We start from the raw sequence: 23,518 nt of genomic DNA, 5'->3' as shown, positions 1-23,518 counted from the left end.
CCCCCTCACTCAGATACAAACACAAAAATAAACTGATATCACAGAATCTTCTGAGTTGGAAAGGACCCACAAGAATCATTGAGTTCAATTCTTAAGTGAATGGTATATGGGGATCAATCTGGTGACCTTATACGGGGAGTGAGGAGAGACTCCTGCTTTTCCAGTTTGAACTCAACAAAGATTCAATTTTAATTTTAATTTTTTTTTTTTTTTTTTTTTTTTTTTTTTTTTTTTTTTTTTTTTTTGAGAAGGAAAAAAAGGAAAAAAAAAATCCCCTGGTTTGGATTTGTTCCAGGCAGAGCGTCTGCCTTCCACTGGCCTTGTGCCCAGGAGCTGCCATGAAATGGAAATAGCCCAACACAGGCCTGGGAGCAGAGGGAGCTTCCAGCAGGTAAAATGGGAACAGAGACAAAGCCCCAGGTCACTGCTCCATGGGCTGTACCAAGGGGCAGATGTGCTAAGCCATAAGAGTGTGCAGATGTCTTACCTGAATGCCTTGACAGCCATCCCTGGAGACCCAGTGCTTGTCTGGATTCTATTCCCTATTGCCCCAGCTCTGGGAGATGAATGGGATGCACAGAAATGCCCAATGCAAAGAGGAGCTTCCTCCTCTGGGCTGTCTCCACAGAGCTCCTGGAAAGCCTTCCCAAATGCTGCAGGACAATGCAGGAAGATGTGCAGTTGCATGGAAGTGTGACAGGCTCTGGCTGCTGGGCTGGCATTGCTGAACTGGGATCACCTGTAGCTTTGCTCCAGATTGACCTCCCCTGGCTTATAAAGGATTTGCATGCATTGCTTCAACATGCCTGCCTACTCCCATCTCACTGACTTTCTCCACTTGGAGTTTCTCTACTCCAATAGAGAGAGAAGGGTGCTCCCAAGGTCTCCTCTCACCACCCAAATTGCTCCACATTCCCCTGGTGTGTCTTCTTTATCTCACACCTGCTGCAAGTCCTATTCCAGTCCCACTTTTCCCTCACACATCCTTTTATCCAGGGCTGCACTTGTCTCCTGCTGAGCAGATCCAGAGGGGAGCCCACCTGGCTGGGAGGCTCTGGGTGGCTCTGTGGGCTTGCTGGGGGCTCACAAGCAGACCACAAGATCCTTCTGCCTGCTCCAGGTCAGGGGTGTTGGGGAGAGGAACTGGCCTGCCAGAAGGGACATCTTAGGGGAATTGGCTCCTTCTGGAAACTAACACCTCCTTTTCAGTGTACCAGAAATTATCACTACAAGGAATACTTGGAGGTCATGTGGAGACTAAATCTGCATGTACAAAACTCTCTGTGAGTGTCACCTGCAGGCTTCCTCGTCCATGAACCCCAGGAAATGGCACAGAGAGGTGCTGGGTTATCACCCAGCCTCTGCCAGAGTGACAATGGGCATGCCTGGCTCCAGGGGCCCATGCCAGTTCCTGCAGCATCCCACCTGAAGAAAGGATACTCCCCAGAGAAGAAATCCCATACTCTGCCAGGCACTGTTGACTTTCATCTCTGCAGGCCAGCGTGTCCCAGGCTGCCCATTTCAAGGCAGAGGACGTGCACTTGTCTGTGACTACTTGAATTAAGTGCCATTTGTCACAGCAAGCCCTGCACCCACTTCATACTCATCATCCTTGAGGACTCTCCTCTTGGCACAGACAGGGATAATGAAGAAAATACTTAATTAGACTGCTACACAGCCCCATCTCATTTTCTGTCCTGCATTAATCAGAGCCTGGGGAACGGTGCAGTTGGGAAGAGAGAGGCCAAGCCCTGAGTGCTGGTGCTGCTGTGTCACCATCCATCAGCTGTGGTACCTGCTGGCATAGGAGCACCATGGTGGAGTGAGGTGGGCACCAAGAGGAGAAAAGGATTTGACAGTGGAGCACAGGGTTATTCAAGAAGTTTTGAGCAGCACCCAGACCTGGGATTTGTAAATTTGCTTTTATAGTGGGCTTTGGTAGGGGTTTTTGTTTGTTTGTTTGTTTGGGGGTTTTTGTTTGTTTAGTTGTTTGTTTGTTTTGTTTTCTGTCACCTTAGCCATGCCACTGCTCAGACCACATAGCAGGTGATGTCACACTGGGGTGCTCAGGGACACGTTTCATTGCTTTTCTAGCTCGTTTCCCCTTGTCTGAGCACCCCCTGGGTGTTTGCTGGAGACAATTTTTTGGCAGCAGACGCCTGCACCAGCCACAGGTAAAACTTTTCCCCTCCGGCCTGCACTTGGCTGCTGCTCATACCAAATGCACCCCGGGATGTCCCGGGAGCGACGGAGGAGGCAGGGCGGGATGTCCCGCTCCGCTGCGCCCAGGGAGGCGCTGGGGGAGCCGGCTGTCCCCGGGTTCTCGCTCGGGACGCGCAGCCTTTTGTCACCATCTAGTGGAAACACGCAGCCGCGACCGGCCACAGGCTGAACAGGACGTTTGGAACTCACCTCATCTGTGATTCCTGCGGGGCTCCCACTCGGGCTGGCCACCCAGCTCTCCTGGATTTTGGGGAGCGCGTTTGCCGCGCAGCCCAGCTCCCCCCAGCCCTGGGCAGCAGCAGCCGGGTATGGTGTTCCCAGCGCTGCAAGGCTCGGGAAAAGCACAGGGGTGAGCGTCTGCCATGCCAGAAACTGAGAATCTATGGCAAATCCCTCCTGGGGTCTCCACTGAACCAGCTAAATTCTCTTTAACTGTGGAATTATATCAACACTCCCTAGCCACTGACATGCAACAACAAGAGACAGCCATAAAAGGACCTGAAGTATATTTACTGCACAAATGGAGCTGACAAACCTGCAATTTTGGCCTAATTACCCTTCTCATTGATGCTTCTCTGTGAGACTTCCCTCGGCCTTGAAATTCCTGGAGCTGTCTGCAGAGGAGCTGGGCTGTGCAGTGCCACAGCAGGGACAGCCCTGCAATGTGGTGTGTCCCAGAAAAAGGCTGGCCTTGCTCCACTCTGGCATCATCCTGCCCAGTGCTAGGGCTGTAAAATCCTGGCCACACATGGGATACAGGGAACAGCCCAGCCTAAACTCTGGCATCTGCAAAGTCCTGGCTGCTTTCCTCTCTGCAGTATCCTGGGCCCTTTTTGGCCACAACAGCAGCTGGCAGGTTGGGCCATATCCAGACCTGCTCAATGGTGCGTGGATAACAGTGCATGGATTGACATGGAGCATGGATTGATGCAGAGCGTGGATTAATACAGTGCAAGGATTGATACAGAGCATGGATTGACATGGAGAATGGATTAATACAGTGCATGAATTGATACAGAGCATGGATTGACACAGATTATGGATTGATATGGAGCATGGATTGATATGGAGCATGGATTGACTCAGAGCATGGATTAATACAGTGCATGGATTGACCCAGAGCATGGATTGACACAGATTATGGATGGACACAGAGCATGGATTGACATGGAGAATGGATTAACACAGAGCATGGATGGACACAGAGCATGGATTGATCCAGAGCATGGATTACACAGTCCCATGGGCAGTGCTGGTTCTCACTCCTCTGCACAGGGTGCTGTGCTCCTTTCCCCAGATGCTGGGTTCTGCTGCAGCCTCAGAGATGCCAGAGGCAAGGACAAGCTTCCAACACACTGCTGGGGAAAGGGACAGAACACAGGCCATACTGAGAAGTCCCCTGCCAGGGTTGGGAACCAAGACTGGCCTGCTGCCAGCCCAGCCCTGTGCAGATCCCACTGCTGGCACTGCCACTGGACACATGCAGTGTCCCAGCTGCCAAAACTGCCCCTGGCTAAAGCAAAGCTACAGTTGTACCTTTCTCATGACAAACCAGCCTCCCACAGCACATGGAGGAACCAAGGCCAGCCCCAGCACAGGCAGCAGAGCTGTTCAAGCAGTCATGGTACACAATTTTTGTTGCACTACATGCATGGTGAGGAGAGTGCAATCAGCTCTTGCTTCAGACAGTTAAAAATCACTTTCAGGTCTCTCTGTGTTGCATTCCATCCCTCTGCATCCCCTTGGGCCACACTTGGTCTGTGTCACTACTTCCCCAATGCAGTGTCCCCACTTGGGGACAGCTCCTGCAGCACACAGTGGGACATGAGCCAGGCATTGCTATTTCACAGGCAGGGCCCAGCTGCCCTACACAAGGGCTTTTCCCAGGTGGGATCCCCATCTCTCTGCATGCATGTGACCAGGGCTGGAACAGGGGCACTATCCCACTCCATTCCAGCTCCTTCCCTCCCCATACTGGCTGATGGTGGCAGGCTCTCCACAGGCTTGGCTTACTCCTGGAGAGGCTGATTGATCTCATCCCCTCTCAGTGAGCAGGTGCCTTTAACTATGGCTCAGCTTGCCTGGAAACTGCCTCTCTTACCCAGCAGAGGAGAAAGAGGCACTAGGACAGCCTAGGGCCAGGTATGTTGCCTTACCCACAGTGTGTCCCTTGCTTCAGGTGGCACTGAACAATCCTGGGGGGTGCCCTCAAGGGCATCAGTGAAGGACAGCATTCATTGAGAGTCTGCATTTTTATTCTAGGGCTCACTAGGATCTCATGTTCCCCAAGTCAGGTGCTTATCTCAAGTAGGCCTTGGAAGAGCAAACTGCTCGAGTCACCCATGGCTGAGTCAGGAGCCCCCAGGAGCTGGCTGAGTGCCCAGTTTGAAGTGGTAGGGGAGATAAGGCACTGGGGAAACCTCCAGCAATGGAGGTTGCTCTGTCAGGTAGGGGCAAGGCAGCACCCACCCCTGCCAGCAGAGTGACAAGTGAAACAGGGGTACCAATTCTGCCCTGGGGTCATTTCTACCCCGACTTTATAGCCACCGGGGGAAAATTCCACAGGGAGAAAGGTGGTGTCTTCTTGCAGTGACTGAATTCAAAAGCATCCATCAGGCAAGCTCAGGCTTATTTTTCTCTTCCACTTTGGGCCTTTTCTCCCAGCCTGAAGCAGTGGAGGACGGCAACTGCAGAACGCTCCTGTGCCAACTGCAACCTCAGCAGCAGCAGCAGCAGCACACTGACCGGCTCCTACGGACGTTTCTTCGAGCTGTCCACGGGTGCTTAGTGCCTCCCGAGGGTCGGGGAGGGGACGCGGGGCCAGGCAGAATGGGTGGCAGGGACAGCGCCGGGGCGAACCCAGTCCCAAAGCGGAAGGCAAAAGCGTGTCCGGGCACAGTTGCACGCCAGACGCCGAGCTGCCGCAGGGCCGGCCGGGGCAGCCGGGACCGCCGGGGAATGGCAGCGTCTCTCCCGGCGCCGGTCTCTGCCGGACCCCCGGGAGCCGTCACACGCCCGGTCTCTGCCCGAGCTCCGGGAGCCGTCACACGGCCGGTCTCTGCCCGGACCCCCGGGACCCGTCACACCCCCGGTCTCTGCCCGGACCCCCGGGACCCGTCACACCCCCGGTCTCTGCCGGACCCCCGGGACCCGTCACACCCCCGGTCTCTGCCCGGACCCCCGGGACCCCCGCCCGGCCCCACCACGTGGCCGCCGCCCGCCACGTGCTCGCCCTTGGCCCGGCCTCGCCGCCCAATCAGCGCGCAGGCGCCGAGCTGCCTCTGTCCCATTGGCTGCGGCCGAGTCCTCCCGGGCGGGCGGTGTGTCCCCCCGCGCTCGCCCCCCGCCGCACGGCCCCGGGGCTGGAAGGCGCCCGCCGATTGGCGCGGCGGCTCGAGGGGCGGGGGCGGCCATTGGCCGGGCGGCGCGGCGCGCGCGGCGATTGGTCAGGGCGGGGGCGGTGGGGGCGGAGCCTGGCGCGGGGCTAGCAAAGGGGGCGGAAGGGGCGCGCGCTCGCTCTTTCGTGTCAGTGCCCGGTCCGGCCGCCCGCGCGTCCCCGCCGCTCCCGCCGCCCGCCCGCGGCCCGATCCCCCCCGCGCCGCCGCCCCGCCGGACGCGCCCGCCCCGCTCCCGACACAGCTCAGCCGCCGCCCCTGCGCCGCCAGGCACCGCCGCCATCATGGTGAAGATTACCAAGGTGAGGGCGTGGGGGGGGGGCGCAGCCGCCGGGCGGGCAGCGGGCGGACGCCGCCACGACGGAGCGGGCGGGTGCGGATGGCGGCGGATGGGGGAGGGAGCCGGGCCGCCTTCTCGCCGCCGTGCGCTCGGGCCGCGCGGTGGCTCTAGGCCTGCTCTCGCTCGCCGTGAAGATGGCGGCGAGGGGAGGGGCCGCGGGCCCAGAGGCAGCGGATTCAAGCCCCCCTTGTCCCGCTGTGCTCCGTGCGGCGGCCGCGGGCGGGGGCGCGGGGCGGGAGGGCAGCGGGGTGCGGGGTTGGGGGTCCGTGTGTGTGAGGGGCGCGGGTGGGCCCCGCGTGCGAGCGCGCGCGGATGGGGGGGGGTGGGGCTACGTCACAGTGCGGCCACGTGGGGCGCGGGGACAGCGAGCACGTGGGAGCGCGCCCTGCTCTCGGGAAAGGCCCCGCGCTCCCGGGAAGGCCCCGCACACCGGCGGGAGCGACCCCGCAGCCCCCGGCGGCCCCTGAGCGCCGCGGGGGCCAGAGGGCGGCCACGTGGTGGGGACAATTGCCCGCCGGAGCGAGCGCTCGCAGGCAGCCCGGGTGAGCACGGGAGCTAAACGTGCTGCTCCCGCTCTCTTTCAGACCCCGAAGAATCAGATCAAACAGAAAAAAATGGCTCCTCCCCCGAAAAAGTTCGAGGAAAGTGAGGAAGAGGAGTCCTCTGACCTAGAGGAGAGCAGCGGAGAAGAGGTGATTGATCTAGAGATGGAGTCAAAAGGATGCACGTGTTACAGAAGTGTCGTGAGGGTTGTGGGTTACACTGTAACAGCGTATCAATAAACTGTCCGTGTTCCTCACTAAACTGTGGCTGAAGAATAAACTGGATTTTATAAGGCTAAAGCAGCATAGGGAAAAATAGCTCAAAATGCCAGGCCTGTAATTCCAGGCTTTTGGAAATACTGTTGGGGTCTTAAAGCGATTGGTCACTGTCCCAAAGCTGATAAGCAAGTGGGTACCTAATTAGCCTAGTAATAAGCAGTATGACATTTGTCACATCTGCTTATGTGCAAGTGTAAAAATTCCAAGATGCTGAATGCTAATATACACCGCTGGTCTTGGATCAGGACCAGGGAATTTAGAGGTGCTTTGATGTTCCATAAGTAGGCTCCTCAAAGCGTGAAAAAGCTGAGTTTGGGCTTATTGATTCATCAGGGTGGGCATTTAAAGTAACTTAACAAAACCTATCAGAAGGATATTCTTTAGATTTTACTTGCTGTATGTTTGTCTGATAGTGAAGTAATGGTAGATTAAACAGGCCGCCATGAGTTTTACACTAATGTGTCTTTCAGATGATCCCCCAGAAGAAACCACAGAAAGTTGCTGTTACTCCGGCCAAGAAGGCTGCAACTCCTGCCAAAAAAGTTGCCACTCCTGCAAAAAAGGCAGTTACACCTGCAAAGAAGGTTGTGGCTACTCCACAGCCCAAAAAGGGTGTTACTCCAACTCCTAAAAAGGCTGCTGTCCTAACCAAAGGAGCAAAAAATGGAAAGAATGCCAAGAAGGAGGAGAGTGAAGAAGAAGATGATGAAGATGATGACGAAGATGATGATGAGGAGGAGGAGGAGGATGAAGAAGATTCTGGTAAGTTACCTTAGAAATACACATGGACTAAAGATGGTTCAATCAAGTTATTAAATATGAGTACCTTTGGAATTGAAAGATTTGTATGATTTAATACTGGGGGGTGGTTTCATTGATTAAAGAGGGGTTATGAAGGAGAGGTGGGCAATGGGTAAAGTATGGAGGAGAGCTTGGGCTGCAGCTGCCTTACACACAGCCTGTAAAACATCTTGTTTCTTGATTGCTCTTTCCTAAACTTTTGGGAAGCTCTAAGTAGTTTTTACCTGATTCATTGAACCTTAGTAGTAAAGACTTGTGGTACTGTTGGTGCAGATGAGGAGGAGGAACCACCAATGCCTGTGAAGCCTGCAGCCAAAAAGCCTGCAGCAGTACCAGCCAAAAAGCCTGCAGCTGTGCCAGCAAAGCAGGAGTCTGAGGAGGAGGATGAGGATGAAGAGGATGATGAGGATGATGACGAAGAGGATGGTATAAGATGTTTATTAAACACTTATAGGGACCTGGGGGAGGGAGGTAGCTCAAAGGATAATGGGAGTGATGCAGTGTGTGCTCAGCTGGTTTTAGCTGGTTGCTGTTGTCCATGTTGTTGAATGGGTGTTAATTACACTATTGTCAGTAAAACTTTTTACTATTGGTGAACAGGTTTTGGATTTTTTAGTACAGTAAAATTCAAGGCAGAAAGACATATTTTATAAAAATTAAGTGTATTAAACTTTTTTCCTGAGAACATACAAATTTCAGGAGGCATGAGAAACATTTTGCTCAACAGCATTTTGTTATCTTAGTTTCAAAAGGCACTTAATGTGGAACTGTCTAAATACTGTGCTCATCTTCTTTCAGAGTCTGAAGATGAAGCTATGGACACAGCCCCTGTTCCAGTGAAGAAAACCACTCCAGCCAAGGCTGCACCAGTGAAAGCCAAGGCAGCAGAATCTGAAGATGAGGAAGATGAGGAGGAGGATGAGGATGAGGATGATGATGAAGAGGAGGAGGATGAGGAGGAAAGTGAAGATGAAAGTGAGTTAAAGTTCAAAATCTTACAGCTGCTGAGTAACAGGAGGTTTTGTGTATGACTGATGTAAAGATTAATGCTCCTGTGTTGATTCAGTTTAGGAAAAATTCTGTATTTTTCAGTGTTGTTTTTTTTTTTTTCTGGCACAGAACCTGTCAAGGAAGCACCTGGAAAGAGGAAGAAAGAAATGACCAATAAAAGTGCACCAGAGCCTAAGAAGAAGAAAACTGATGGTAAGTGGGATCATCAAATGATGCTTGTTTAATGGACTGTGATGACTCTGTTACATGAGGAATGTAACTGTGAAGGTCCAGGATGTCAGGGGTGGGGCTTCCAGCACAAATGATGATTATAAGGGACTTAATACTGAAATATGATGTCACTTTTGAGCAAAAACTGATGTGCTAAAGCTGTTTGGACTCTGGCTCCCAATTTTAAAAGCTGCCTTAAAAAAACCACCATTTTACTGTCTTTTCATTTAAAGGGCCCACATCAGCTTTCTCTCTATTTGTTGGAAATTTGGTCTGCACCAAGGAGTTTGAGGAGCTGAAGACTGGCCTCAGAGAATTCTTTGGGAAGAAGAATATTGAAGTTGTAGATGTCAGAATTGGTGCTTCCAAGTGAGTTCATCAGTAGAATTTTGCTGATAATTTTCTTTTATTTGGCACTAATTTGTTCACAGGGGTCCAAGTGTGCTGGTGCTGGTTTCCCCTCAAGATGCTGGGGTGGTTGCTTGGTAGTGGTGAGGGTTTAACTTTGCCTGGAACCTGACCAGCCAGGACCTCTCTGGTGTTAGGTTTGTGTTTGTGGTCTCTGCTGCCAGAGATGGATCAGAGACCTCAAGGATGCTGTTCTTTCAGGCGGTTCGGCTACGTGGACTTCTCATCTGCTGAGGATCTGGATAAAGCTCTCCAGATGAATGGAAAGAAGTTAATGGGTTTGGAAGTCAAACTGGAAAAAGCAAAGAGCAAGGAAGCTATGAAAGAAGACAAGAAAGGTATGGCCCAATTAGGAGTTTCTAAAACGCTTACATACAGATATACATGTTCAGACTGGAATATCTGCAAATGTGATCCCAAGAAATAGTCCATATTGGGAGGGCTGAGGAAGAAATAGGTTTCTTTCTGAAACTTTAGGACCTGTTTTTTGAACTTGATGCCCTTAAGAGAAGCACAGCAGTTTCTTTAACTCTTGTTACAGTTGCTTTTGCAGCTTCTGAAAATGTGAATGCTTGCTCTTAATTTCTGCTGGATCAGCTTGCTGAGTCTCACTGAACTGGCAGTGTAGATGCGGAGGGATTTTTAGCTGGTAACCTGAAAGTAACTTGTCTCTGCAGAGAGAGATGCCAGAACACTGTTTTTGAAGAACCTGCCCTACCGCATAACCGAGGATGACATCAGGGAGGTGTTTGAAAATGCAGTGGAGGTCCGGATAGTGATGAACAAGGATGGGAGCAGCAAAGGGTGTGTAGCTGAGGGGACTGTTGTGTGTTTGCTGTTCCTTTAGCTCTTGGCATATTCTGATAAGCTTACATGTCCTTTGGCTACCTTAAGGAACCTGCTGCATTAGTTGTCCTACTTTTTTGCAGCATTTTTCTTCTACATTGTTCCCCCCTCATTCGCATACTTTGTTTTTCTTTGAAGGAGGCATTTGCTTACATTCTTTTCTGTGTTGTAGGATGGCCTACATTGAATTTAAAACAGAAGCTGAGGCAAACAAAGCTCTGGAGGAGAAGCAGGGTACAGAAATTGAGGGTCGTGCCGTGGTCATTGACTTCACTGGTGAGAAGAGCCAGCAAGAACATCAGAAAGGTACTTTCCATACTGATACCATGCATACAGATGGCATTCAGGATTCATTTCCACTTGCTTCAGAAGTTCCTGGGGGTATGCCAACTTAAAATACTACAAAAAGATCAGGATACCATAAATTTTGCCTGACTTGTGCTCTGCATCCTATGCACTTTGTCTCTACTGCATGTTTCAGACAAGGGGGGCGACTGGTCTCAGTGAATAAAACAGGGTTGGATTTTGCTTTGTGCCTCACCTTGAGGTGAGGAAAGGGCAACTGAGTATTCTTAACCCTTTGGCAGAGTCTGGTAACTAGAGAACAAGAGTTCTCCTTCTCCAAACCTGCACTTAACAGCACTGACTTTTCCCCATAGGAGAGTCGAAGACCCTAATTGTCAACAACCTCTCGTATGCTGCTACAGAAGAGACTCTCCAAGAAGTGTTTAAGAAAGCTTCTTCCATCAAGGTGCCACAGAACAACCAGGGCAGGCCTAAAGGGTAGGTTGTGCCTTTCACTTGACCCCCCAGGCTGGCATTGCTAGTGACTTGCCTCCAAGGTTATCCCCTGTTGTTCCCAGGATGACTGGAATCTTCCTCTCCACACAGGTATGCATATGTAGATTTTGCCACAACTGAGGATGCCAGAGAGGCATTTAATTCCTATAACAACACAGAGATTGAAGGCAGAACAATCAGACTGGAATTCAGTGCGCAGAAAGGGAACTCAAATGCACGAGGAGGAGGATTCAGTCGTAAGTGTTCCATGTTTGATCTCCAGCTGTGGCAGGAGAGCACCATGCAGGCAAATCTGGGGCTGCTTTAAAAAAAAACAAACATGCCAAACATTGTAAGCAAGTGTGCTGGATATGATGACTGATTATCTGAAATACTGATGAAACTATTGTTAAATTCCTCTAGATAGTCAAGTGCTGATCCAGCAGTGTTTGTACAGTTGTTATCATTGCTGATAAGGTGCAAGCATCTATTTTAAAAAAAGGAGTGGAGCAAACTTAATTTGGCAGTATCAGGTTGGCTGATGGAAATCCTTTGATGCCAGGCTCTAACTGCAGTCCTGAAAAAGTTTCCATGGACTCCAGGTGCTTGAGCTGCTCCTTGCAAACAATCCCTTTATCCCTAAGAGCTGTTCTGGGAGCCAGTAACGCAAGCTGGATGTGATGTTATGAAGCTGAAGGTTGCCTTGCTCAGGCTGAATGAATTCTGAATGTGCTCCCTTTTCACAGAGCAAAGCAAAACATTGTTTGTCAGAGGCCTTTCTGAGGACACCACAGAGGAGACGTTAAGAGAATCGTTCGAAGGCTCAATAAGCGCAAGAATAGTCACAGACAGAGACACTGGATCATCTAAAGGGTGGGTTAAACATCACCTGGGCTGGGTTCAGGTGCTACAGAGCACCTCACTTAAGCTGATCTCTGCCATACAGGGTGTTTCTCACGCTCATGTGGGTGGTTCTATGAAGCTGGTAAACGGGGTGGGAGCAGGGAACACACAGCTTTGGGTCCACTGGTGGAGGGGCAGCACATGCTCACTTCTCACCTCTTCTCAATGAGCTCCTTCCTGCCAACAAATCTCCGTGGCAGCTGATGGATTCGCACGAGAAGAAAATTAACTGTACAGTACTGGCAAACTCACACTGGGGCTCCATCGATTGTGATTAGCCACTGCTGAACTACAAGTGACACATCCCGTGGGGTGCAGAAGTGCTGGTGTTTGATTCTGAAAGGTTTTCTGTCAGGAGCCTGTAGGTGGTGCTGCAGCTCGTGAAATTCGACTGACTGTTGTTCTTGTAACCTGTTTCCTAGATTTGGGTTTGTGGACTTCAGCTCTGCAGAAGATGCCAAAGCAGCTAAGGAAGCCATGGAAGATGGAGAGATAGATGGAAACAAAGTGACCCTTGATTTTGCCAAGCCAAAGGGTGACTTCCAGCGTGGCGGTGGATTTGGTGGTCGTGGTGGCAGAGGAGGTGGCCGAGGAGGAAGAGGTGGATTTGGTGGCAGAGGTGGTGGCAGAGGTGGATTTGGAGGTAAGAGAAAGCAAATGCTGCTGTTCAGAGGGGGTGTGCTCCAAAATGAACCCTAAGCCATTCTTGGGGTTATGGTGTAGAGCTACTAGAGAATATTGGATGTGAATTTATTTTCTGTCCCGTGCCAGGATGGGTTTGGAAGGCAGTGGTATAGATATGCAATATATTTGTGTGCGTATAAATACTATAGTGGTAACTCTGCTTTTTGCAATAATTTTCTTTCTAGGTAGAGGAGGAGGTGGCTTCCGAGGAGGCAGAGGAGGAGGTGGAGATCACAAGCCACAAGGGAAGAAGATCAAGTTTGAATAAACTTCCCCTTTCCTTTCCCTTTTCCTGCTCTCCGAGACTATCTCTAAGGACTCCGGGGGTTTTTATTCTCCTTTGATCTTGGCGGAGCCTTCGGAGGACATTCCAAGAAGCGAAGCAGTACTGTGAGCCACTTGGAAGATAAAATTTTCATTTCAAGGAAGAGAGAGCAAGCCATTTTGACTGCTTGCCTGTTCAAATGAACTTTTTAAAACAAAGAGTGATAGATGTGGGAATTTACCCCTTGTCTGTGAGTTGTCTTGAATTTATAATGTTTTACCCATGTAAAAAATTTTTTTTTTCCTATAAACTTCTGTAGCATTTTTGCTGTAAAAATGCAGAATGTTTTATCATTTGTGCTTTAGCACCCTGTCTTGGACAGATTAAAGGACCTAAACTGGTTCGTGTTACTTCTGTGCCACTAAATGAAGCCAGGCTGTGAGAGAAACAGGCTGTCTGTAGCCTTCCCTCTTTTGGGTTAAGGTCATTGGTGTCACAGCAGCAGCTTCTGTCCTGCTCTGCTCCAGCAGTGTATGCATGCTGTGTTAGCAGGAAGTAGGGGAAAGGATTATGATGGCCAAGGTAAGCTCTCTCTTTTTTTTTTTTTTTTTTTAACTGAGGATGCTGTGATGGTGCTTGCTAGCCATTTGCTTTTCTACTTTCTTTTTAAACGAAGTAAATCAGATCTTGTACTAAGGCCCTGCAGTTCAGTTGCTCTCTCCTCCAAGTATTTTCTCTTGTGCTTCATTCCGAATCGTCTCTTCTTGCCCCTAACTGTGAGCAGAAGTCTGGGCTAAGTGGCTGCTTGTTTGTAACCAGTCTCAGGCCTGCTGTCCTTCCTCACGCAAGGTCAGGCACCAGGCTGGGGATGAAGGGCCTCAGTCCTGTGGCAGAGGTCACTGGCTGGTTTTTCTAGCCAGGCACAGCATGCTGCCCTGCAGTGGCAGCTGTTGGGAGTACATGGTTTTCCCAGACTAGTGGATGCAGAAAATAGGCACAGAAGGCAGGGCTGCGTAGCTGAGCATTCCTGGGTATGGGGTCCCTTAGTGTCCTCTACCCCTGCCCTGGCATTTGGCCCGTGCCAGCTCCGTCCTTGGTCAGCCTGTCCCACCCTCCTGGCACACGGCCACTGCTGGGACCCTCCCTGCCCTGCTGAGCCTCTGCAGCCACTCACGCTGCTGTGGCCATTTCTCCCTGGCTTCCCAACATCGAGCCTTGTCAAAGGCCATTCCCTGTGATCAAAACTAACCCGGTGGTGTCTGGGCTCGCTTCAGCTGGAGAGCTGTGCGGTTTGTGTGCTGTGTGCCATCGCCCCCGGCCCTTACCCAGCCTCTCCCGGCCCTTCGCCATCGGCCATTTTGGAGCCGCACCCGCGGCCCGGCGGCAAATGGTCGGAGGGGCGGCGCGGCCGCCAGGGGGCAGCACCGGCCCGCGCTCTGCGTCCTTCCCGCCGTGCGCGAGGGGGCAGCTCCGAGGGCACTGCCGGGGAGCCCCGGCCGGAGCCGCTTCCATACCGGGGCAGCTCTGAGGGCACTGCCGGGGAGCCCCGGCCGGAGCCGCTTCCATACCGGGGCAGCTCCGAGGGCACTGCCGGGGAGCCCCGGCCGGAGCCGCTTCCATACCGGGGCAGCTCCGAGGGCACTGCCGGGGAGCCCCGGCCCGAGACGCGTCCGCACCGCACATGGGCCCTGCTCCCACTGCTGGACACGTGGCACACAGTGGCATGTGACAGCGTGGGGTCACACTGGAGAGGGAATGGGCAGGAGTATCCATGAGTGCATCCACTGAGCGCCTGTGTTTTGTCCATGCGTATGAAATTTTTGGTGCCCTGGGGAAGCCAGCCCAGCCTGCCAATAGAGTGTGTCCTGGTCCCCTTTGCTGATCTGTCTGCTCCCCAGGCACCGGGAGTGTCCGAGCTGGGTGCTAGCTCTGGAAACAGCCCCTCGGTGTCCAAAGGCCAAGGTAAGACCCACAGGTTCACCTGTGCCTTTCCTCTTCACCCCAGCCAGGTTGGAACCTCATGACCAGGGGCTGTGTTACCCCATGGTGCTGCTTTGGCTGTGGAAGTGAGCAACGTCCTGCTGTGGGGAGGGTAGCAGGGACAGGAGTGCCCATCTCCTTCTGCACAAGGATAGAGTGCTCAACAAAACCAGTGAGTTCCCAGCCCTGCTGAGGTGGCTTTTGCCACAGAGGTTGGTTGACATGAGAAGCTCCTCCCTGCAGGGCACCAGGAGGATCTGAAGTTTAGTTTGAGATGAAGGTGGAGGAGTGCATGAAAGAGAAAAAATACCCACCAGCCTGGTTACCGTGCCCAGCTCCACAAGGAAGCTGTGCCAAAAACTGGAACAGGGCAGCTTCAGTCCCCAGTTGCCCATTCCAAGAAGTCAGTTTTGTCACTGTAGCACATTGCCAGGTTTTGTTCCCAGTAGAAATTCACTAGTAATGACATGAGGTGAAGTCTTGTAGGATTTTTTTCTTCTTCTTTTAACCTTTATTTAGAAACTAGAATATTTACCAAACTCTACAAGGTTTCTCTGTACAGGTCCCACCAGATGAAGAACACTGAGAGATGTCTGCACACAGCCCTGGCTCACCATACACATTGATACAGAGAGCGAGAGCTGACCCTGCATCCAGAATAAATGTACAGGCTAAAGTACTGTACCTGACATAAATTATGGAGGTATTGATTTGGAAAGTGTTTCTGAACTCACTCCTGTTTGAAGGAGGGAGAGGAGGGGAAAAGGAAAGAGTTGAGTGCTGCCTAAGCCCAGTGGGTACCAAAAATGCCCTCAGGACTCTGCCCTGCTGCTCCAGGGACCGGGTGCATTGTACATCCAGTTTCACAGTATCACCACCAGCTGAGCCCTGGGCAGCACTGGCTCTTTCTCTTCCTTCTCTTCAATCTGCATCTCATCTGAACAGAGAGTGGTGTGGCTTGGCGTGTGGGTGCCCTTTTTGACTGGTTTATGCTCTTTTTTATTTGTTTTCTAACCTGGGAAATGTACTTGGAGTAAATGAAAAAGGCCTGTTTCCAGAATGCATTAAAAAAATAAGAGAAAGGGAAAAAAAAAAGGCACTGCACAGGGAGACCTTTGAGGTAGTAAAATTTTTTTCCTTTCAATGTCTGGCACCACAGAGGGAGAGAGAGTTAAGGGCATCTGTGCCCACGTTTTGCTGTGCGTGGTCAGGGCCATGGATGTGGCTGTGTGTGTCCAGCCCTGCAGGGACATCTGGGCATGTCAGCCCTACACACAGGGACATCTGTGTGTGTGGAGCCTGTGCCTGGGAGCACGTGTGTGAGCATGTGTGGCTTTGCACATTCCTGTGGCCTTTGCTCATGCCTGCAGTCAGTGGCTGGACAGCATCCGTGGCCCTTGTGTGGCCACATGTCTCTCTGTTGGGTGGTTTCCACCAAAGCAACCAGCCCAGGGCTCCCCTCAAGAGCTCGTGGCCCTTTTAGCCTGAAGAAAAAAGGCCATGTCTTGTGACACCATTTCCTGTCATGCTTCAATCTCAGCCTGTAGAATAAATACTGCAACAACCCTGAGAGGAGCAGACGTGTGAAACACCAGCTTTTCTTCACTTTGTCCCCTTGGACCCTGCTTCTCATGCCAGAGCAGGACCAATGTCTCCAGCCTACCCTGGAGCATCACAGCCGCTGACAACCAGGGCTGAACCCGAAGCAGCCACACACAGAGCCTTTGGGGCTGTTGTTCCCCTGCAAGGCAAAGCCATGATGGCAGCTGTGCAGCACGGAGAGGGTCTCCCCACAGCACCCCCTGGGATGCCCAGGAAGTTGGGTCCCAGAAGTGACAAATCCCTGGGGCACTCCAAGGGGGGGCCACCACTTTTTCTCCACCTCTTCCTTGGCCACAGTCAAGGGCAGCTGGCCTAGTCTCTTTCCTGCCAGGAGGAACAAATCCCTGAGGAATTTCAGCTGGGTGCATTCCTCTGAGGCCACATGCAGAGGGGCTGGGGAGCCAGGCACAGCCCAGGCTGGTGCTGGGAGCCACCATTGCCTGGGTCCCTCTGACAGGGACCAGGACCCCAGTTCCCCAACTGCCAGGCTGAAACCCTAACAGGGACTCAGGGCTGTTGAGGGCCAGCCTCAGAGAAGAGCCCCTTTCCCCAACTGCATATGGGGACACAGAGGACTTTGGTGGGGGTGAATCCAATGCATACAGGGTCAATGTTACGAAGACCTTACATAGAGGAGAAATTTGAGATAATGAAATCCCATGATTTTTGAGTCAGGAGGGGTCGATGCACTTGTAATTGGTTGAACTCCCTTGGAGCAGCTTCCCTGGATAGCCAGACCCTGAACATCTCCAAAAAATGCCAGTGCCACATCCCTCCCTGCCTCCCTCCACTTCTCCACTCATCATGCTGCTGTGGAGGAGGTACCTAAAGCAGAGCACAAACCTCTTTGCCCTCTCTCCATTTTGTGCTAGACTTGTCATGTTTTGTTGTTTTTTTTCTCTTTTTCAGCAACCCCCAACCCAGCTGGAGATATGTGAACCACAATACAGTACAGGAACAAGCCCTGCCCGTGAGTGCAGTGTCTCTGCCCTCCTCACCCCGGAGGGCAGTGCCCCTGAAGGATTTGTGTGCCACCAGCGGAGGCTCACCCCACCCCAGAGCAGGGATCTGTTGTCCCAGCTCCTGCAGTCCCAGCTCTCCAGAGAGACTGAGCTAAAGGACATTGAGTTTTCTTGAGCATGTCAAGTTACTGTGGACCAAGTCCCACATTTGGAGCAATTCTGGAGGCAGCAGTTTATGAACCACCAACATACTCCGGTAAAAACATGGCTCCTTGTTCATCTTGCTGTTCTTGTTTTTCACAATACCAAAAGTCTTGAAGCCCTCGTGCCCAACAGGTGACACTTTAAGGACCTCCAAGCACATCCCTAGGAAGACGTCATCGATGGGGTACAGCTCCAGTGTCTCTGAGGCCTTGTGCAGCCTCTTGGCCAGAGCTCCATCCATGATGAAGCCCCCACCCCCTGCATAGGGTGGGTAGATGTTTTTTTTGTAGAGGGCACTGGGGATGTAGTACTTGTTCTCCTTCTTACGGATTGGCCTGGCCCTGTGGAGGACATCCCCCACAAAGAGGTCCTCTCCCTCCTTCTTGTCCTCCAGGAACTCCAGGATATTGCTGGGACTCACAAACACATCATCGTCGCCTTTGAAGATGAAGTGGACATTGTCACAGTAGATGTCGACCCACTTCAGGAAATGGACCTCTTTGAGGGTGAGGTTGAAGAAGCTGTCCAGGAAATCCCACTGCAAGATGTCCCCATAGATGTGGTTCTCATAATCTAGCAGTTTCTGGTGGTTGGCTCTCTCCTCCTCCTTGGAGGCGGTGCCCAGCAAGAACAGCGTCCTGATCCTCTTGCCCTCCACCTCCTTCTCTTGGCCCCAGGTCCTGCGGATGGCCTCGCGGCGGTCGTGCTGTGTGATGATGGACTTGACCACAATGAGCAGGTAGACATCCCCGCTGCACTTCTCTGGGTGGTTGATCAGCATTGGGAAGTAGCGGCAGTGCCGATAGAGCAGGAACTGCTGGAAGTTGGGCTCCAGCCCTTTGAACCAATCCACCTTGCTGAAGTTCTGGTTGGCTGAGCAGTTGGTAGTGGTGACATCCCAGGATTTTGTTTGCTTTGCTGTCACGCTCTCCTCCTTCACAGGAGCTTTCTCCTTCTTGGTCTTCCAGAAACTGTTGCTGATGGAGAAGGTGTTGTCTCTCTTCTGTGATTTCAAGGGCTCTGAAGGGGGCAGTTCTTTCTGCTGCTGGCTCTGCATGAACTGGTTTGGGGCCATTCCACGCTGCAGCACCGTCACTGTAATGATCAGCAAGAAGGAGAGACAAACTGTTTTGTAGATGGTCTTCTTCCTAAAGGGAAGAGACAAGGGGTTAAGGAGAAGAGTATACAGGCTTTAAGAGGCTTGTCTGCAAAAGCACTTTCTTGAGACATCATGGGATGCTCATAATCTGTGTTCCATCACCTTTTGAGGAGGAAAAACCTTGTGGGAAGAGCTGCAGAACACCTCAATGCATACTCTTCCCAGCTGTATCCTGCTTGTGCTAGACTCCACCCCCTGCTTGTGGGGTGGCTTTGGGGCCACACTTAACTGTAGGGACAGCCACAAGGTATTGGGGGTGATTGCAGTGTCATCTGGTAACCCCAGTACTAAGATCAGGGAAGGGTTCACAGGAGAAATGAAAATGGCCTGAGAGAGAGAGAAGTCAGGGTGAGAGTTTCAGCAAGGCAGCTGTTTCAGGAGAAAATCCCAAGAGAAACTGCTGTTTCAGCCATGTGAAAATTGTAGTTTAGGACAAGAGCAGGAGGGAATTATCTTTTCCACAAAAGCCTTAGCTGCAAGACAGACATACTGTCCATGGCCTAGACTGGCATCACAGGTTACACAGCACTGAGAGCTGGGAAGGCCATAAGAGTCAACATGAAACTAGCATTGCTGTTTAATTTCAAAATGGCACATCAGGACAAAAAAAGAAAGCCATTTGAGTCAAATTTCATGGTTCAGTGGGAAAAAGACATCCCCAACCCTACAACCATATTGGGAGCCAGTATTTCTGGGGGCACTCCTGGGCATTTGGGCAGCTCTTGGTTCCCATTGCTTCCTTTGTGGTGATAAGGAGCAGCAGATGCAGGGCAGATTGGGTGGGCAGATTTTCCCAGCCTGTGACAAACCAGGTGTCTGCATGCCCAGGGTGTGCAGGCCATGAGTAGATCAAACCCAGTTCTTCCTGGGGCCATCCTGCTGCTCTCCTCTATGCAGACCTATAGCCCTGGGAAGCTGCTGGCTCAGGAACAAACCCTGGATGGAGTTCATGGGGAGCTTAAGCAGGATCCTCCTGAGATCCTTGGGACTGCAGGAAGGCTGGACTTGGAGATTATTGATGCACAGTTCCTCCCCAGCCTGCTTTTCCATTCAGCTAAAGGTGGGTTTCTCATCCCACTGCCACAGAGGAGGGGAACTGCCCTCTCTGCCCAGCTGCACAACGTAGCTCCTGAGCGCTCAGCTCCCTCCACAGCTTGCACACTGTACCAACTTCCTCCTGCCTCAGTCCTGCGTGTTCCAGCTGCCTTGGGCCGTCTCCCTGGGCAGATGAGCACTGCGCATGGGAGGATGGCAGCTGAGCTCCTTGTCTCTACTCCCAACAGCTTCCCAAGGGCAGCCCCATCTCTGTCTGCTCTGACACAAGGTGCTTGGCAGTCCCTGAACTCCCTTTTTCTGCCACTGTGTTGTGGAGCTGATGGAGACAGATGTGGCACTGTCTTGGGATGCCCCTGTGCCTGTCCTCTTCATGTAGAAGCACATCCCAGCCTGGGTGACACCCACTGGGGACAGCCCGCAGCCCCTTGCTCCTGTCAGAGCCAGAAAAATCCAGAATCATCTCTAGCAGGCAGATGGCACCTTCACTTCAGGACACTCCAGAGAAGGAGCTTGGGGCTGAAATCTGAAACATTTAACCCAAGTATATTCCAGATAGACAAAAAAACCCCCAAAAGCTGCAAAACTCTCCTAGACCTGGGAACTGGATTGTGATCAGAACCACCATGAAGCTGCTGGAGTTTTGGGCCTCAGGCTGCACCAAAGCACTTATGGGACACCCTATAGGTCATCAGACTCCCCAGGGCAGGAGACAACACTGTGCTAGGCGATTCCACTCACCCTGAAATGCAGGAGTCCCAGAAGGGAACCAGGAACTTTCAGGAGCTCCTGTCTCTGGCTTCGTTCTGAAGCACAAAGAACTTTTGAGCTCAACGTTGTCCTGGGAAAACTGTGATCACTAGTGTGGACTGTGGGAGCGAGCGTGGAAATAAGTAATTAAGGATAAATGGATAGATATTCCTCATCCGGTTTTGTATGTGGCCACTCATCTGAGACTGATGAGAGAGCAGTTCTGATTAGATCTCACCATTCCCTTAACCCTCTCCAGCCCTGCCTGCACAGCTTTGAGCTTATTCTTACAAACCCTTCAGTTCTAATACAACTTTACTCCAAGAACAGCCAAGCAATGTTTAAAACCTCTCATCCATACCCAGCAAGAAAATGCTGCATAATTTATGCTGCAGAAATAACCCCTGTCACCCTGTACAGTAATTTCATTTGCATCCATCCCATCCTGTCCTGTCCCACAGCATTCTTACACTCCCCGCCATCCAAGGACAACAAGTGATAAGATACTCAGCCTGAAGGATGGCCAAACGTTCCCCAGAGCCAAAGGACAGGGAATTACTGATACAAATTTTAACAATTTGCATAGGTAGGGTTGTCACTAACTGGCACAGATGGTCCCAGCCTCGGCAGACTCTGCCTAACAGTGCATGGGTGCACTGACACCCATTACTCTCCTTGGGACAGAAGGTTCTGACCCAGGGCTGAAGGGAAAACTCCAGCTTTTATAAGACGTGGAGCATCAAGTGGCCTGGGTATGTTTATAGGTGAGGTGTTGCACAACAGCACAGAAACTTATTCCTCCTTCCTTCAGTGGACCCTGTTTCCTAGTTCTCACCAGTGCAATTCCTGCTTTGTTACAAGAACCTATTTGGGATTTTTCCTACTGGTCTGACTGCAAACCACGGGGTCCCACCAGGTCCAGCAGGAACCAGGAGACCCACAGCCACCTCTGCCCTGCAGAAACCCTGTCCCTGCACTGCCAGGAAAGCAGCGGAGACTGAGAGGACCCTGAGCCACAACCGCAGGCAATTCCCATATCAAATCAAGGATTTGGGGGGTCTGCCATCGGTGCCAGTCAGGTCTGTCTGCCCCAACTGCTGGTGTTGGTGCCATCAAGAGAGCTTTCAAAAGGTCTTAACATGCTCCTTCTCTTCCCTTTTATCCACCAAGGAAACTTCAAAAGCCTCCCTGTGAGGTGGCTTTGCCACCAGGCAGTTAAATATAAACTCCAAATTAGAGGTGGGCAGTATCCCTTTCACGTCTTGATGCTCGGGGGCAGATGAGGCCCCGGGAGACAGGGGCTCTCTATCCCTATCCCATTCACTTTGGATTCACATGAAAACCTCTTTGATCCGCCAGCGCTATATATTTTTGTGATAGGGGCTTTTGCTGGCCCCTCAGTTAGACCCAGTCACTGGAGGCACCACCAGTATAGAGTCCTCTCTGTTGGCAGCGCCAAGGATTTGGAGAGGGGATCTTATAAAGGGGCAGATGCTGGGCAGAAAGAACCCACATGTCCCCAGAAGTAGCCTGTGCAATAGCTGGGTGCAAGCACCAAGCGGGGCCACAGCTCGCCATGCGGGTGCCTGGACATGCGTCCCCTCCCCATAAAAGCCTGGTTTAAATACAAGGCCGTAAAACCACGCTTCTGGGGAAGGGCCAAGAGCCGAAACCCCGAGTATTGCCCCGGCCGAGGGCATCTGCCCCCAGGCTGGCGCTGCCGTGGGACGGGACACCAGCGGCAGGGCTGGAGGCCCTGCTGCCCCCGGCGCCTCCACACAAACCAGCTCTTTTCAGGGAAAAGCTGGGAAAGGCATCCCCACGGGACTGGGGGCACCGACCGGTCGCCCTGCCCGTTGCCTCCGTCCTGCCTCCCGCCGGGCCGGAGCTCCGGTGCCCCGAGATAGAGAAAATTTGTGTCGGGAGCGGAGCCCCAGAGAGCCTTCTCCGGGTACCGCGGCCAGCGAGACCCCGCCCGGGAGCCCCGCAGAGCCGCGGCGGCGGGAGGGTCGCTCCTGGGATGGGGACAGACGGACAGGGGACGAATGACACACTCCGTCCTTAGTCGCTTCCGCACGCCCACCGTCCCCACCAGAGCTGTCCTTCCCCGGCCAGCCACCCCCGGGGCGACGGGAGAGAGAGACCCGGTGCGGAGGGGTCCTCGCAGTCCCCCGGCTCTGGGCAGCGTCGGGACGGCAGCGCCGGGCAGCGGGAGCGGAGGACACGGGACGGCGGAGCCAGGGATACCGGGATTCGGTGCGGGAGCGGGGCAGGAGCGGGGCTCGGGCTCCGCGCTCCCCGGAGATCACTCACCACTGGAACATGCTGGGAGTGGGACGGGGCGGCCGCTCCGCTGCTGGCCGGGCTGCCCGCGGTCCGGGCGCTTCTCTCTGCACTCTTCCTCCTCCTCCTCCTCTTCTTTTTTCTTTCTTTCTTTTTTTTTTTTTTCCTCTCTTTTCCCTCCCCTCTCCCTCCGAGGTGGAGCCTAGAGATGGATGGCAGAGCAGGTAGGTTAACTCTTACCCTGCCCCTCTGTCCCGTCCCCCCCCGCCCGCCCCAGCAGACAGACACCTCCCCAGTGCTCCCTGGGCAAGGAGTTTAAGGGTGACACCCCACACGTCCCCCTGAGGACCCTCCCCGCTGCTGATGGCACTCGCACCAGGATCTGGGAACTCGGGGGCGTCCTAGTCCGGCTTCTTGTGTACTGTGCCCTCTCTGGGGTGCATCAGCTCTGCCCCAGAGTCTTTAATGTGCCTCCCGGTCCCACCTCTCCTGGGACCCACCCTTCCCCCACGACCCACATCTCACTCAGGGTCCACACCTTGTCAATACTCTGCCCAGGACTCCAGTCTCACCCAGACATCCATGCTCTGCCCAGGACTCACACATTTCCTGGGACCCACAGCACACCTGGGGGTGTAGGGAGTTGACGGGGAGTTGCTGCAGCAGGAAGGTGCCTGCTCAGCATACTGGACCTCTCATGGGTCAAATTTCCAATTGCATCACAGCCAGGTGAGGGGTCCTTTCAAACTGTTCCTTCAGCCCTTGTTCAGATGCAGTTTCACCAGCACTCCTGCTAGAGCCGAATCAGTATGAGACATCCCATTGCCCATTAAGAGGC

The 23,518-nt window shown here is 52.7% G+C and overlaps 2 protein-coding genes and 3 non-coding genes across 5 annotated transcripts; 4 read left to right on the top strand and 1 right to left on the bottom strand.

Annotated features, from left to right (window-relative positions):
- Window positions 1-5,735: 5,735 nt before the first annotated feature.
- NCL (nucleolin) lies at window positions 5,736-13,097 on the top strand. The gene is made up of 15 exons (XM_036389082.2): window positions 5,736-5,920; window positions 6,543-6,650; window positions 7,250-7,541; window positions 7,854-8,006; window positions 8,379-8,555; window positions 8,700-8,783; window positions 9,035-9,170; window positions 9,411-9,547; window positions 9,887-10,013; window positions 10,228-10,361; window positions 10,715-10,838; window positions 10,947-11,092; window positions 11,582-11,708; window positions 12,161-12,381; window positions 12,608-13,097. Exons 1-15 carry the CDS (start codon window positions 5,903-5,905, stop codon window positions 12,688-12,690), a joined length of 2,067 nt encoding a protein of 688 aa, XP_036244975.1. The 5' UTR covers window positions 5,736-5,902; the 3' UTR covers window positions 12,691-13,097.
- LOC118690453 (small nucleolar RNA SNORD82) lies at window positions 8,886-8,955 on the top strand. The gene has a single exon (XR_004980809.1). It is a non-coding gene; the product is annotated as a small nucleolar RNA SNORD82 (small nucleolar RNA).
- On the top strand, window positions 11,202-11,278 carry LOC118690454 (small nucleolar RNA SNORD20). The gene has a single exon (XR_004980810.1). It is a non-coding gene; the product is annotated as a small nucleolar RNA SNORD20 (small nucleolar RNA).
- On the top strand, window positions 11,895-12,035 carry LOC118690451 (small nucleolar RNA SNORA75). The gene has a single exon (XR_004980807.1). It is a non-coding gene; the product is annotated as a small nucleolar RNA SNORA75 (small nucleolar RNA).
- Window positions 13,098-15,160: 2,063 nt separating the features above from the next.
- On the bottom strand, window positions 15,161-22,807 carry B3GNT7 (UDP-GlcNAc:betaGal beta-1,3-N-acetylglucosaminyltransferase 7). The gene is made up of 2 exons (XM_036388358.2): window positions 22,711-22,807; window positions 15,161-18,583 (listed from the first exon to the last, which is right to left on the bottom strand). The coding sequence occupies exons 1-2, from the start codon at window positions 22,719-22,721 to the stop codon at window positions 17,383-17,385; spliced, it is 1,212 nt and encodes a 403-aa protein (XP_036244251.1). The 5' UTR covers window positions 22,722-22,807; the 3' UTR covers window positions 15,161-17,382.
- Window positions 22,808-23,518: the final 711 nt, after the last annotated feature.

This window comes from Molothrus ater, chromosome 10 (assembly GCF_012460135.2).
Source record: "Molothrus ater isolate BHLD 08-10-18 breed brown headed cowbird chromosome 10, BPBGC_Mater_1.1, whole genome shotgun sequence".
NCBI lineage: Eukaryota > Metazoa > Chordata > Aves > Passeriformes > Icteridae > Molothrus > Molothrus ater.
This window is presented reverse-complemented; position numbering and strand designations above follow the sequence as displayed.